At 40.3% G+C, this 14,195-nt stretch overlaps 1 protein-coding gene across 1 annotated transcript in view; it reads right to left on the bottom strand.

The window, feature by feature from the left end:
• LOC140739308 (testican-1-like) overlaps positions 1–14,195 on the bottom strand; it is a 463,661-nt gene that overhangs the window by 162,119 nt on the left and 287,347 nt on the right. The window contains exon 4 of the mRNA XM_073067476.1: positions 1,071–1,185. Coding sequence (XP_072923577.1) covers positions 1,071–1,185 — 115 coding nt within the window. The remainder of the gene's footprint in view (positions 1–1,070; positions 1,186–14,195) is intronic.

Raw genomic sequence — 14,195 nt, 5'->3', positions numbered from 1 at the left:
TGTTTCACTTCTTATCAGAGCTGAAACACCATCAACTTCAATGATGATTCCAATCCTGCAGATTAGGAGGAAAGTGGAAGACAAGCTCTTCTCCATAATTATCTTGATTTATAAATTATTCTTCAATGGCTTTGTATGTTTTGAATTAAATTAATTGTTTAATGTTTAAATATTTGTTAAGATTTTTGTTCTTTAAAATGTCAGGTAACTAATGGCAGTGGAGACACAAGATGCTGGAATCTGCAGCAAAACTAAAGAGGGACTGAAGAGGCACTGTACATTTCACTCCACAAATGCTCCCTGACTCAATGGGTCAGGTAGCATCCGTGAAGGTGTTGTGTACATATTATTTCAGTAATATTAGAGTCACCTTGTAAATATATTGTTTGATTAAGCATTCTTTGTTGTTTATATAATTCACTTTGGTTACATGCAAAAATGCATGAATCACACACATCGCGATGTGTGCACGGCCAACTAAGGCTCGCATTGGCTCTCGTATTTTCCTTTGAATTGGCTTAGTGTTTTGAAGTTATAAAACATAACAGAGGGAAATAGACAGTCACAGTTTTGAGTTGAGACCCTTCAGCTGGGCTGGAAAGGGAGAGATAGCCAAATTTCAAGGTGGGTGGAAGGGACGCAGCACGAGCTTTCCTGTGATAGGTAGATTCAGGTGAGGGGTGTGATAGGCAGGAATAACGAGGGCAGAAATGATATCAGAAACTGGGAGGTGACAAAGGGGTGATAATGATGGAATCTGTTAGGAAAGGATGGTGAAGCATGGACTAAAGGGAGGGGAGAGTATATGGTTGATCAACAGAGGGAGAAGGTGGGGAAGGGAAACAACAGAGCAATGAGGGTCAGATGCCTTGCGACTACAGAAGAAAAAAGGAGCAAAGGGATGGATGGGAGAGTGGTTAGCAGAAGTTCGAGAATTTGAAGATTGTGGATTTCCATTCATTTATCTTCCTATTAAGTACCTGGCTTTATTTTTAGCATTAGCAAACTATTCCAATGGTGTTTTTCTAAACTTTAAGGTGTCTTCAGACCTGTTGTATGTTATTTCTTACCTGTGCATTAGTTGTCTGCGATTAACACAAAATGCCGTTTGGTAGTCATGGGTTACGCAGACCTTGTGTTGACTGCATTTCACGTTTAGACATGGGTCTTTTGTTGGATCCAGGGCTAAGGGAAAAACAGCAAAAACAATTAAATTAAATAAATACTTTCAGCCTATTTAACTGTGAAACACTTTTTCAAACATTCAGTGCCATGCAGTTTTTTAAAATTCTTATATAAAATAGCACAATTCTTTGATTTCACTGTTCTTCTTGCTCAGTGATTGTCCACAAAAATATGCACATTCAATTTGCACTTCAGTTCTGAACAGCCACCTGTGCTTGCATGCTGAGCACAAATCTATTCCCCTAGACACCACATCGTGTGTTTTTTCAGCTCAGCTGGTTTCAACAAGGCCAAATTTTCTGTTGTATCATTAATGTTTAATGTTACATCTATTCACTGGGGTAGTCCTGATCATGTTTCACCCTTGAGATGATCATGTGATCAACTATGCTTCCTCAGAACAGCTAACAACATCATCAGTTACCTGGATGCTGATACTGTGCATTCAGAGTCACAGGTGGTTATTAGTACGACCCAAAAGATGCACAAAGCAAATGATTGTAGATTCTTTGCCTTCTCTGTCCCTACATCATTATAATTGTGAACTCCAGTATCTAGGCCAATATACTCCCTATTATATGGCAGCTCCAAAAATCAACAAATATAATTGTTGTTTTTTGAGATATATCTCCAAGAAGGAATTTTTTTGATCTGGGGAATTAAGTATTTTACTTCAGTGTTTTATTGATTCGTAAGTATTTTAATGTGTATATAATTGTTTATTATTTTAAATCACTTTTTAATGATTTGTGACAATCTTAATAGTTTTTAATGTCAGAGACATAAAATAAATGTTCATATTTTACAGCTTGGCTTCCCATTAGGGGTGGGAGGGGAGCAAGTACAGTATGCGCTTTCCAAGGCCATGCTAATTACAGGTCAGGTACGTGCAGGATCAGCCTTCCACATGCAGTCCAGGTGTGTGTAGGTGGACAGGCAGAGACAGCTGGCAGTGAACTAAATTCAATTTCATTCCGCCCATTCTGTCTTCTGTTATTTTCTCTTACAAGAGCACATGCAATGCGATACAACTTCTTCAGAAAAACCGCTCACGCAGAGCGAAGTAGGTCTAACAGCTCAATTCACAAAGCCCATGGTTTTCCTCACAACTTCTTCCAGCACTGGATGTGGTAAGCTGCAGAGGTACCGGGCATGTGCAATGCCACCCAGTGATGTGTAACGAAGGTTTAGTTGTCACTACTGTAAGTTTTACTGACTCTCATGGAACATGTACATGTTCCATTGTTAAAGACCCTCACTGTCCAGGACATTCCCTTTTCTCATTTTTTCAGGGCAGAAATACAGGAGCCTGAAGACACATACTCACAGTTTTAGGAACAACTTTTTCACTTCTGCCACAAGATTTCTGAATGGTCCATGAACCCATGAACACTACCTCACTCTTTTTGCTCTCAGTTTGCACTACTTAATTTCTTTTATATTTCTTACTGTTACTTACAGCAATTTTTATATATTGTATTGTATTGTGGCTGAAAAATGACTAATTTTATGACATAATGTCAGTAGTAACACTGGACAACAAAGATTTTGCTTCCTGAATGCTTTTGCATGTAACTTATAGATTTTGAGCTGCTGATCATGAAGGTCACCATGAAATTTCCCTATCATGTACCATTTTGAAAAAAAATGCCTATATTTGTTATTTCAATTCAATTCATAATTCAAGTCTATTAAAATGTTGCCCACAAAGTAAGCTGAAAAGTTTTCTTTCTTGTTCAGGAATGCCTGGGCAAGCTTAGGCAGGGCAGATGCTGAATGGCAGGACAGGTTTTAGAAAGGCAATAAATTTCCACGAAGGATTTCGATATTTATTCAGACGTTTCCCAAAATAACTGATGTCAAGAGTAAGGAAAGCATTTTTGTTGTTCCACAAATGAAACAGGTCATCAATGACAGACAATTTGAAGAACTTCTAGTGGGACCAGAGAAAATCGCATGGAAGGACATTGCTGAAAATTTTATTGGCAACTACAGAGCACCAAATTACATGCCACCAGATGACAACATGCTTCAAGCATACAAAATCGTGAAGTGCAACATGTCACTAAAGATTCATTCCGTGCATTCGCTTTTGGGCTTCTTCCCCGCAAACCTTGGTGCTGTCAGTGAACTATTGTAAAACGTCAGCACCGGTATGCAATTAAACACATTATATTCAATACAAGTCAATTTCCTGTCTCTCCAACTCCCGATGTGATACAGGTAGTCTGAAATTATATTTGTGTTTGGCTTCAAGCAGTCTATCATAAACAAAAATGAAACAATTCTGAGGAAGCAACATTTTCAAGTAAAAGAGTAGCCCAGTGTAATAAACCTGATTCTGGACACTCATGGAGAGGCCTAAGGAATAACTGTTTCCCTGCAAGTTAAATAGTACCCGCTTGAGCTGGCCTTAGGCTGGAGATGTTAGTAAGGCCCTGATGTACCATCAATAACTCTCGGAGACAGGAGGCGAACTATAGGCTTTTATTAGCTGCAAGAGACCACCACACAACATCCTGGAGACTGAGGGAGGAGCAGAGCCTCCAACCGCCTTTATATAGGGGTCTGTGGGAGGAGCCACAGGAGCAGTCAGCAGAGGGGCGTGTCCAGACAGGTATATGTAGTTCACCACAGGCCCATATTAGTTTAGAACATTCTTTTCGTGGTGTTTCTTCCCCCATTCTTTCCAAACTTTGTCCACTTAATCCAACTGCAATCCACATTCGGGAGGTAAATGCGGCTCCTTCACCACCACCTCATTCTCAGCTTTGTGATTACAATTCGCAGTGCTGCCTTCAGCCTTTCTCACTTTACCAGTAGACCTCCATGCTTTGCATCCCTTATTACCATGGCCCATATGTTTTCCTCTCCTCCTTTCATAACCATGGAGTGAGGTGAGGAGAAATTTTGCACTTCACATGCAAAAGGTGCTTAAGCAGTGAGTCCTGGATAAAAAAAAATCCAGCCTTTTACATAAGCTCTGCCAAGTGCCACAGAATTTCCAGTGGAGGGTTAATTAATGCTGCAGAAGATGTTGTATTACCTTTCTTGGGAGTCAGGCCATTGTTGATAAATTATTCTCTTTGTGGATTCCTCTATCACGCTGTTCTGAGCTGGAATATTGCATTACAACATAGAAAGATATAAATCTTACAATTGATATTTGCAATTGTTTATTTTCCCATACTTATTATTATTTTAGGGATTGGATGAGATCCATATACCTTAAAGTTATTACTTCCAAAGCATTGTACCGCTAGCCCTGGTTTTGAATCATTAACAGAACAAAGCACCTCAGGGTTTGGCTTACACTGCTGCCAATTTGCAACTAAGTAGCCTTGCTCAAAATGACTTCCTACAGTTGCTTGTTCTATCCATTATCCTTTGCTTCTAAAGTGAAAGAGAATGAAAGCAGATTACGCTGCATACAGAATGTGCTGTAGCACCACACAGACCGCTGAGCCTGCAGGCTTAACTTTGCCCCCTGCCAGTTGTATTAAATGTAGAAGCCCAGGCAAAAGTTGAAGGTCACACAGCAGGACTCAATCAAAGTTGGGAAAAGAAGTAAAATTGGTTAATGGTGAAGGAATTACTGGATGATAAAAAATTTTCAGTTTAAAAGAAAAGTTGAACAAAACTTTGAAGTTTTAAATAAAGCAAAGACCGGGGGGTTTGGGTGAGGAGAACTGGAAATTATGGAAGCACAGTACTTTGGAGAAGGTGGAATCCTCATATCAACCTACTAACGAGAAAGGAACAATGCACAAGAAAGCATAATTGCAGCATGCGGCATCGTGATATCCCCACACCTGCCAGAGAAATCCAAGGTCAACAGCAGATGCCTTTTCATTGGCTGAAACTCTTGGACAGTTAAGATGCATAAATTCAAGACGTTCCTCAGTGACTACTGCTTAGCACTCCAGACTATCATCCCCTCAAAACTCATCACTAGGATCCAAGACCTGGGCCTCCATAACTCCCTGTGCAACTGTATCCTCGATTTCCTCAACGGCAGACACAGTTAGTATGGATTGGTAACAACAATTTCTCCATACTCACCATCAGCATAGGTGCAACACAAGGGTGTGTGCTTAGCCTCTTGCTTTATTTACTTGATACCTATGATTGCGTGGCCAAGTATAGCTTCAATGCTGCAACACAGCTGTTGTTGGCCAAATCAAAGTGGTGACCAATCAGCATATACCAGGGAGATTTGAGTGGTGCCACAACCAACAACGTCAGCACAAGCAAAGAGCTAATTATCAACTACAGGAGGAAAAAATTGGAAGTCGATGAGCCAGGGGAAGGGAAGTGGAGAGGGCTAGTGGTTTTAAATTCCTTCGCACTAACGCATCAGAGGAACTGTCTTGGAACCAACATGTAAGTGCCATCACAAAGAAGGCGTGGCAATGCCTCTACTCTCTTAAAAGTTCGCACAGATTTAGCATGCAAAAAAAAATGACAAGCTGCTGTAGATGCACGGTGGAGAGTACCCTGATAGGTTCCACCACAGTCTGGTACGGAAACACAAATACTCAGGGACTGAAAAGACTACAAAGTGGTGGCTACAGCCCAGTCCATCACAGAAAATCTCCACCCACCATTGAGCACATTTATATGGAGCACTACAAGAAAGAAGAGCGCATTATCAAAGATCCAACCATCCAGGCCATGCTCTCCTCTCTCTATCACCATCAGGCAGGGGGTACAGAAGTCTTAGGCCCCATACCACAAGGTTCAGGAACAGTTATGGCTCCAGAACTTGTGTGCATAACTCACCATAACTCTGAACTGATTCTACTACCTGAAGTCTCCCTTTCAATTCAAGGGCTCTTTCACTCGTGTTCTCAGTATTATTTTCTTATTTGCACAACTGTCTTCTTTTGCATATTGGTCAGTCTTTGTTAATGTGCGGAATTTTGTAAATTCTAATCTATTTTCCTCTATATGGTGACAAGAAATTGAATCTCAAGGTAGTGTAACTTATATGTACTTTGATACAAATTTACTTTGAATTTTGAACATAAATTGGAGGACAACAGGCAGCAGTAGCAATCTCATTTTTATCAATGAAATAAAGAATAATATAAGGGAAAGAGAGGAAGAAGGAAATGAAAAGGCAAATATTAAGTGAGAAGCGTTTCATGTTAAAGAGTGTTAAGAGTGCTATCAGAAGAGTTTTTCTCAAATAATGGACTATTATTCAAATAGTAGACTTCTAGCTGTTGATGCAATGTCCTATATCTGTGCTGTCAATACTACAATAGCAGTGTTAATCATGGAAAAGTTCAGCAATTCCTTGGAAATCATAGGAAGTGAGATCTAAGCATTGGTATCTGACCAATACTAAGAGATAAAAGTCTACAATCTAGGTTTTGTAATCCTTGCTTTTTAAGTGCTGTGCAATCCAAAGGATGTTTTAATGTGGAGTAAAGCTGACTTGTGATTTTTTCCATGTTAATTTGTGCCAATCATTAACATGGACAATGCCATTTCCCATCATGGTTCACTTCTTCTGACATCATTATTTACCCAAAGTTCATGTTTGCCCCTCCTGACATGAACTGAAGGCAAATGATCCATGGAACAATGCCAATTGGCACAGGAGCGCATCATGCTTCTCTCATTACTTAAAGAGACACTCTACTGATATCAGGACACCTCACTAGAGAGCTTCATTACTCATCACAGGTTGATCAGCCTTAAGCCTTTGTGGTATGTAACAATATGTGCTTTAGTGGTGACAACTGTCAACAACTGTAGTATTGTTATGGCAATAGCTGACCACTCATAGAGGCAAGGTAGCGGTCAAAGACGTGCCTTCTCTCAGTGACACCACATTCTACCTAGGACTCTCTGATGAGCCATGTTTTAGTATGGTCAGGGTGCCAAAACTTGCATCATGGAGGCACGTTAAATTCTGTGGGAAGACATTTCCCCAAGCTCTCATCATTGAGATCAAGGTTATATTGATTTTTAATTTTTTCAGCACAGATTAGTGGCTGAAACTTGCCACATCTCTCACTTGCTCCTCATCACTGCTGCAGAAAAGTCATTCAGGTACTATATTCACAAAGGGATGCTTTCATTTCTTTTTAAGAGCAAGAATAACCGAGTCTTTTTCAGGTTGCAAGGATGTACTGTGGATTGTCACCTTGGCATGGTGGAGAGTCTTGTGAGTCCCCTGATATTCAGAGAGCGATGTCTTCTGGAGTTTAGTTCCTGGTGGGGTCACCCATAGTGGTAAGGTCAAAGAGGAGGTTGCAGACAAAGACCAATACAACCAAGACCTCATCGGTGGAGCCAGCAGAAAATGATGACACACCTCATCAGCGGTAAAGATAGAGGAAGGCTTCAGCAGTGAAGTGTCTTCAATCATCTTGCAATCCACTGGATCCTGACCCTGATCTGTCCAGGACCATGTGGTAGCTGCTCGCGAATCAGTCTCCCCACTCCAAACAAAGTCATGCACAAGTGTTCTCCATTGAGGGAATCCACCCCCCTACCACTGTGGAGTACCCCAGAGGTCAGTTGTTAGCCCTAAGTTATTTACTCGTTATATTATTGACCTCAGAGACAGGGGGCAGAATGTAATGTATCTAAATTTGCAGATAACATGAAAAATAGGTGGAATGGATGTTGTGATTCAGACTTATAACATCCTTAATAGAATATAGATAAGCTGATTGAATGGGAGAAAGCCTGGCAAATGGGGCTTAACTTGGAAGTTTGTAGTCATGTGTTCCAGTAAGAAGGAGAAAAAGGCAAATTATGTAAATAGAAAGAAATTGTAAATGAGTGAAATACCGAGAGAATGAAGTGATTTTGTGCATGAATAACAGAAAGTTGGCAAGCTGGTGTCGCAAACAATTGAAAAGCCGAATGGAATGCTAGCCTTTATTACAAAGGAGTTGGAGCTTAGAAACTGGAAAGCTTTGTTACAATTATGCTGGGTGTTGGTGAGGCACAGCACATACATTTTACAGTAAGGCACCCATTTTGGACTTGAAGAATTAGCATAGTACTATTAATATTCAGCCTAAATATTAATAACAGACACATACTCTCTTTGAAGATTTTAAAAAAAAATTGTGTAAATTACTAAGCTAGTGCTCTTTGTGGAGACTGTAGATTGTACTCACTGGGAGCAAACGACCTATGAAAATTGTCAGTAGAAGGAAGGATAAGGTTAACAGATATAAAGAAAATACTGGTAGAAAGAAAATAAAACTAAATTTAATACTTCCAATTCAGGAATTACTGAACTAATACAAAATAAGTCAACTTACACTCAATAGCAACTTTATTGTGTACATCGTGTACCTAATCAAATGACCGCTGAATGTCTGTGGTCTTCCCCTGCTGTAGCCCATCCATTTGAAGGTTTGACATTCTGTGTTTTCAGAGATGCTCTTCCACACACCACTATTGTACCATGTGGTTACTTGAGCTGCTGTTGCCTTGCAGTCAGCTTGAACCAGTCTGGCCATTCTCCTCTGATGCCTCTTCATTGCAAGGCATTTTCACTCAGAGAACTGCTGTACAATGGATTTCTTTTAGTATTTTTGCATCATTCTCTGAAAACTCAAGGGACTGTTGTGCATGAAAAGCTCAGGATATCAGCAGTTTCTGAGATACTCAAACCACCCCATCTGGCACCAGCAATCATTCCATTGTAAGAGTCACTTAGATCACATTTCTTCCCCATTCCCATGTTTGGTCTGAACAGCAACTAAACCACTTGAGCAAGCTGGCATGCTTTTATGCATTGAGTTGCTGCCATATATGATTGGCTGATTGGATAGTTGCATTAGTGAGCAGGTGTACCTAATAAAGTGGTCACTGGAGTATATAAGCTGGAAATCAATAATTTGAGAACAAATTTGGAAGATAGCTATTAACAAGCATTTGATGTAGAATTTATCATGAAAGCATGTTTTGAACATATATGCATAATGCCAAAATATCCCAGGGCAAAAATGAGTGGTTTGCTCATTGCACAAAATAGGAGCTCCAGGGATGAATAATGCAAACGGCAAAATCATTTATGAGATGGTCATTATAACACTTCTGGGTTGGAATTAATTAGTTTCTCAGCAAACAAAATTATTCCTCAGTTCTAACAGAAGTCAAGTATTTGGCTTTACGTTGATGTAAATATACACAGATGGACTAATGAACACAAGAGGAATATTCAACACATTATTTTTTGGATGAGTTTTTAGTGGAATTACATGTTAGATATTTTGTGTCAAATTATGTTGAATTGTTGAAGAAGAACATAATGCTATGGTTGCTGGTCTTTTGATAGATTACTTAAAATCAAAAAGAAGGGAAAGAGAGTTAAAACATTTATAATTAAAGGAACAGATTTAACTTAGTGAGATCCTGTCAAATGAGTGATAATGAAGATCACTTTCTCACTGAAAGTCACTTTGAATTTTGTGGAGCTCACCGCCCTGTAGCATTCCAGAATTCTCCACTCAATTTATCTCAGGTTCTTGAAATTCCCAAATGGGAAGAAGAAAATCTGCAGTCTCTGGATTCCTTTATTCATATTCTTACTCTACCTTCTCTACTAAATAATTAACCAGATGTGCTCCTCCACCTATCCCTTCCCAAGCCTCTCAGTAACTTAAATCTAATGTAATCTTCCTTTCCCAGTTCTGATGCAGAGCTTTCCAAATGAAACTTAACTCTGTGCTACCTGATTTACTGATTACACCCAGTATCTTCTACTTTTACAGTTGTAGAGGCACAGAACACTACAACACAGAAACTTCAGTTCATCTAGCCTGTGCCAAACTATTAATCTGCCTAGTACCATCAGTTTGCACGCTCTCACCACCCTCTGAGTGAAGACATTCCCCCTCATGTTCCCCTTAAACATTTCACCTTTCACCCTTAACCCATGACCTCTAGTTCTCATCCCACCCAACCTCAGTGCAAAAAGCCTGCTTGCATTTACCCTATCTATACCTTCATAATTTTGTATACATCTATCAAATCTCCCCTCATTCTTCTACACTCTAGGAAATAAAGTCCCAACCTATTCAAACTTTCCCTTTTACTCAAGTTCTGGCAATACCTTCATAAAATTTCCCTGCATACTTTCAATCTTATTTACAATTTTCCTGTAGGTAACCAAAACTGCACACAATACTCCAAATTATGTCTTACCAAGGTCTTACACAACTTCAACATAGTATCCCAATTTCTGTACTCAATGCTTTGATTTATTAGGGTCAATGTGCCAAAAGCTTTCTTTACGACAGTATCTTCCTGTGATACCACTTTCAAGGAATTATGGATCTGTATCCAGATCCCTTGGCTCTACTGCACCCCTCAGTGCACCATCACTCACCATGTATATACATCCTACCCTAATTTGTTCTCCAAACGTGTGGCACCTCACACTTCCATCTGTTATTTTTCAGCCATTTTTCCAGCTAGTCCAGATCCTGCTGCAATTTTTTGATAATCTTCCTCACAGTCCACTACACCTCCAAACTTGCAAATTTGCTAATCCAGTTTACCATATTATCATCCAGGTCATTGATATAATTGACAAACAGGTAATCCAGTGCCGACCTCTGTGAGGCGCCACTAGTCCCACACTCCAGTCAGAGAGGCAATCATCTACCAACGCTCTCCGGCTTCTCCCACATGGCCAATGTCTAATCCAATTTACTACCTAAATTTTATTTCCCATTTCCAGCACCTACTTCTTTATGATTCTGACCAGATAGAACTTTGTTTTCTTCTGGATGTGATATACATTCACGCATTAAACTCTGCTTCAGCAATTCAGTTTCACTTACTTCATAGAACAGAATTTCATTTACAGACCTCAAAACATATTTACCACAACAGAAGATGGATGTCTATCCCACTTTGTTTTTCTGCTTTTGAAATCCTGCATGACAAAAATATGCTGGGAGCAGTTTAAATAATTGAAATGAGCAATTTATTTGTGCTTGCATTTCTACAGATAGGACAATTGAGATATCCAAATCCTCAAAATACTTCTAAATCAGTTTCTTTCAACATTAAATTTTGATTTAACTGAAATTCCAAGACTCAGTGAAGAGGGTAAATCAAATCCAAAAGAAAGTCATATCTTTATGTCAAGGACCCTCTTAAAGACTGACTGCTGTTTTGTCTATTTACAGTGATGATTTGCTAGCTAATTCATTATTTGTTAGCTTTCATTTCATGCTGCAATCATATTATAATAAAACATATTCTTTAAAAATATCATTAATATAGCTTAGCTGTTTTGACAAGTCTAATTACTTTCTGACCTCTGTGGCATTATCCAGCTAATTTGGCATAGAAAGAATTTAATGTATTTGCGATGAAGAACAGAGGCATTTAACACAGAACAGTTCAGTATAGGAGTAGGCCTTTCACCCCACAATGACTATGACAAACACAATACAAAATTAAACTAAATGTCTTCTCCCTGTACATGATTCCTATTCCTCTGTTCATGCATCTAATGAAAGCCTTTTAAATATTACTTTTGTATCTGCTACCACTGTATCCAAGCACCTGCCAAGAAAAAACCTGGCCCACCCTTTAATCTTACTCTCGCTCACCTTAAATGCATGCCCTTAGCATTTGATGTTTCGGCCTTGGGGGAAAAGAGTTTCTGACTGTCTCCTGTTAAGAATTTTGTAAACTTCTATAATGTCTCCCATCAGCCTCTGACACAACAAAGAAAACAGCCCAGGTTTCTCCAACCTTTCCTTGTAGCTTACACTCTCGAATCTAGCCAGCACCCTGGGAAACATCTTCTGCACTATTTCTAAAGCTTCTGCATCCATCCAAAAATGGGACGAGCAGAAATGCACACAACACTCCAATTGAAATTGTATATACAACTTCCTCCCACTTATGCTCAATGCCCCTATGACTGAAGACAATGGTGCCATAACTTTTTTTTACCTTCCTCTCTATTTGTGTGGCCACTATGGTCTTGGAACCTAAGTTCTCTCTGTGTATCAAAGCTGCTAAAGGTTCTGCCATTAACTGTGTACTTTTCTCTGTATATGTTTGAACTCTCAAAGTGCAACGTATCACTTGCCTGGATTAAACTCCATTTGTCATTTTTCTGCCAATGTCTGTAACTGATTTACATTCTGTTACATCCTTTGTTAGCCCTCTATGGTGGTCCACAACTTCATCAAGCCTCATGTTGAGAGGCCCCAACACCGATCCCTGTGGAACACTGCAGGTCATGGAACCTCTAGCCAGAATAACACCCTTCTACCAAAATTTTCTCTTCTTTGGGCAAGTCAATTCTGAATCTGAACTAAGAGATCAAGTACATCTTAATCTTCTGCATCAGCCTGCCAATGAGGGAATTGTCAAGTGCCTTCTTAAAATCCAAGTAAACAGCAGCTGCTTTCACAGGTGCTCTGTTCAACTGCGTCCAAGAGCCACAGGAGTACTAAGGTAGCATCAGTCAAGATGACAGGGTCCCATCACTGGCTATTCCTGGACTCAAATCCGAAGATCAAAGTCCAGGGGTCGAATGGAAGTCTGGGAAGTTGTGGCCTGATGGCTGAAGCCTTGGGTCTACGTCTGAAGTCCACTGGGGAAGCCGGAAGCCCGTTGCCTATGAGTCGACTGGAGGCTAGAGGCTAGAGGCACAGAGGCCTGTCCTAGGTTGTCTGTCTGTGGGTGTGAGTGAATGTGAGGGACAGAGGGCCTGTCCTGGGGGGGGGGGGTGTGTGTGTGTGTGTGTGTGTGTGTGTGTGTGTGTGTGTGTGTGTGTGTGTGTGTGTGTGTGTGTGTGTGTGTGTGTGTGTGTGTGTGTGTGTGTGTGTGTGTGTGTGTGTGTGTGTGTGGTGTGTGTGTGGTGTGTGTGTGTGTGTGTGAGAGAGAGAGAGAGAGAGAGAGAGAGAGAGAGAGAGAGAGAGAGAGAGAGAGAGAGAGAGAGAGAGAGAGAGAGAGAGAGAGAGAGAGAGAGAGAGAGAGAGAAGAGAGAGGAGCTTATTTTTGCTGTTGTTGTTATTGTTTTGTTGCTTGTTGTGTCCTGTGTTTTTCTGCCAAGCATTTTGAGCATGCAATGTTGGCACCAGAATATGCAGTGACACATGTGGGCTGCCCTCAGCAGATCCTCAAGTTGTACTGGTTGTTAATGCAAATGATGCATTTCACTCTATGTTTCTATGTACATGTGATAAATAATTTAATCTGAATCTGAATAAATGATTCTGATCTGATATTGCCTGCGGAAAACATCAGACAGATGTAGAGTTTTTATTGCTCTTTGCTGCATAAGGTCAGTGCCAGAGGATGAACAGCAAGCACAGCTGCTGCCGAAGAACCAGGAGGAAGATGTACCTGCTCAACAACCACTGAATCTGTCAGAAGAGAGAAGAGACACAGAGAACTTAGCCACGTAAGATTCTGGAAACTCCCTATTGAGGGATAATTTTCATAAGGATCCTGCAGATTCATAGTGGCCAGTGCAAATAATAAGCCTTTTCACACATCAGTTGAGATGGTGCAGAAGACCAGAAGACACACAAACTTCCGTAAGCATCCTGCTTTGCAGACCCACGTTCACTGAGTGTAACTGCTTCAGTCACTAAAAATGTTTACCAAAACATTTCATCATTTGTCAATGGGTGGCATCTCATTTAAACTGAGAACTCAGAATCAGATTTATGATCATGGTCTTATAATGATGTGAAATTTGCTGCTTTGCAAGTAATAGGTAACTTGAAAAGACATCAAATGGGTATAAATTGGAGTTGGTGGTGGCGGCTGGCATCCACCTGATTCAAAGGGCAATGGGTGATGGTGATCATCATCACGTCTGGGCAGAAGGTATAGAGATTCTGAGATGCTCAGTCGTCAAGGTCCCACTCTCGGCCTCACAAGTGTGGTCCGAAGGAAAGCTTATGGAACCAGATGGATGTTCAATGACATCCAGCCACCTTTGGGGCTCCACGCCGGATTTGCTGTTGGGGCTTACTCTCGTAGTCTTCATC

This window comes from Hemitrygon akajei, chromosome 15 (genome assembly GCF_048418815.1).
Source record: "Hemitrygon akajei chromosome 15, sHemAka1.3, whole genome shotgun sequence".
Lineage (NCBI taxonomy): Eukaryota > Metazoa > Chordata > Chondrichthyes > Myliobatiformes > Dasyatidae > Hemitrygon > Hemitrygon akajei.
Note: the sequence above shows the minus strand (reverse complement) of the source record. Positions and strands in the feature narration are given on the sequence as shown.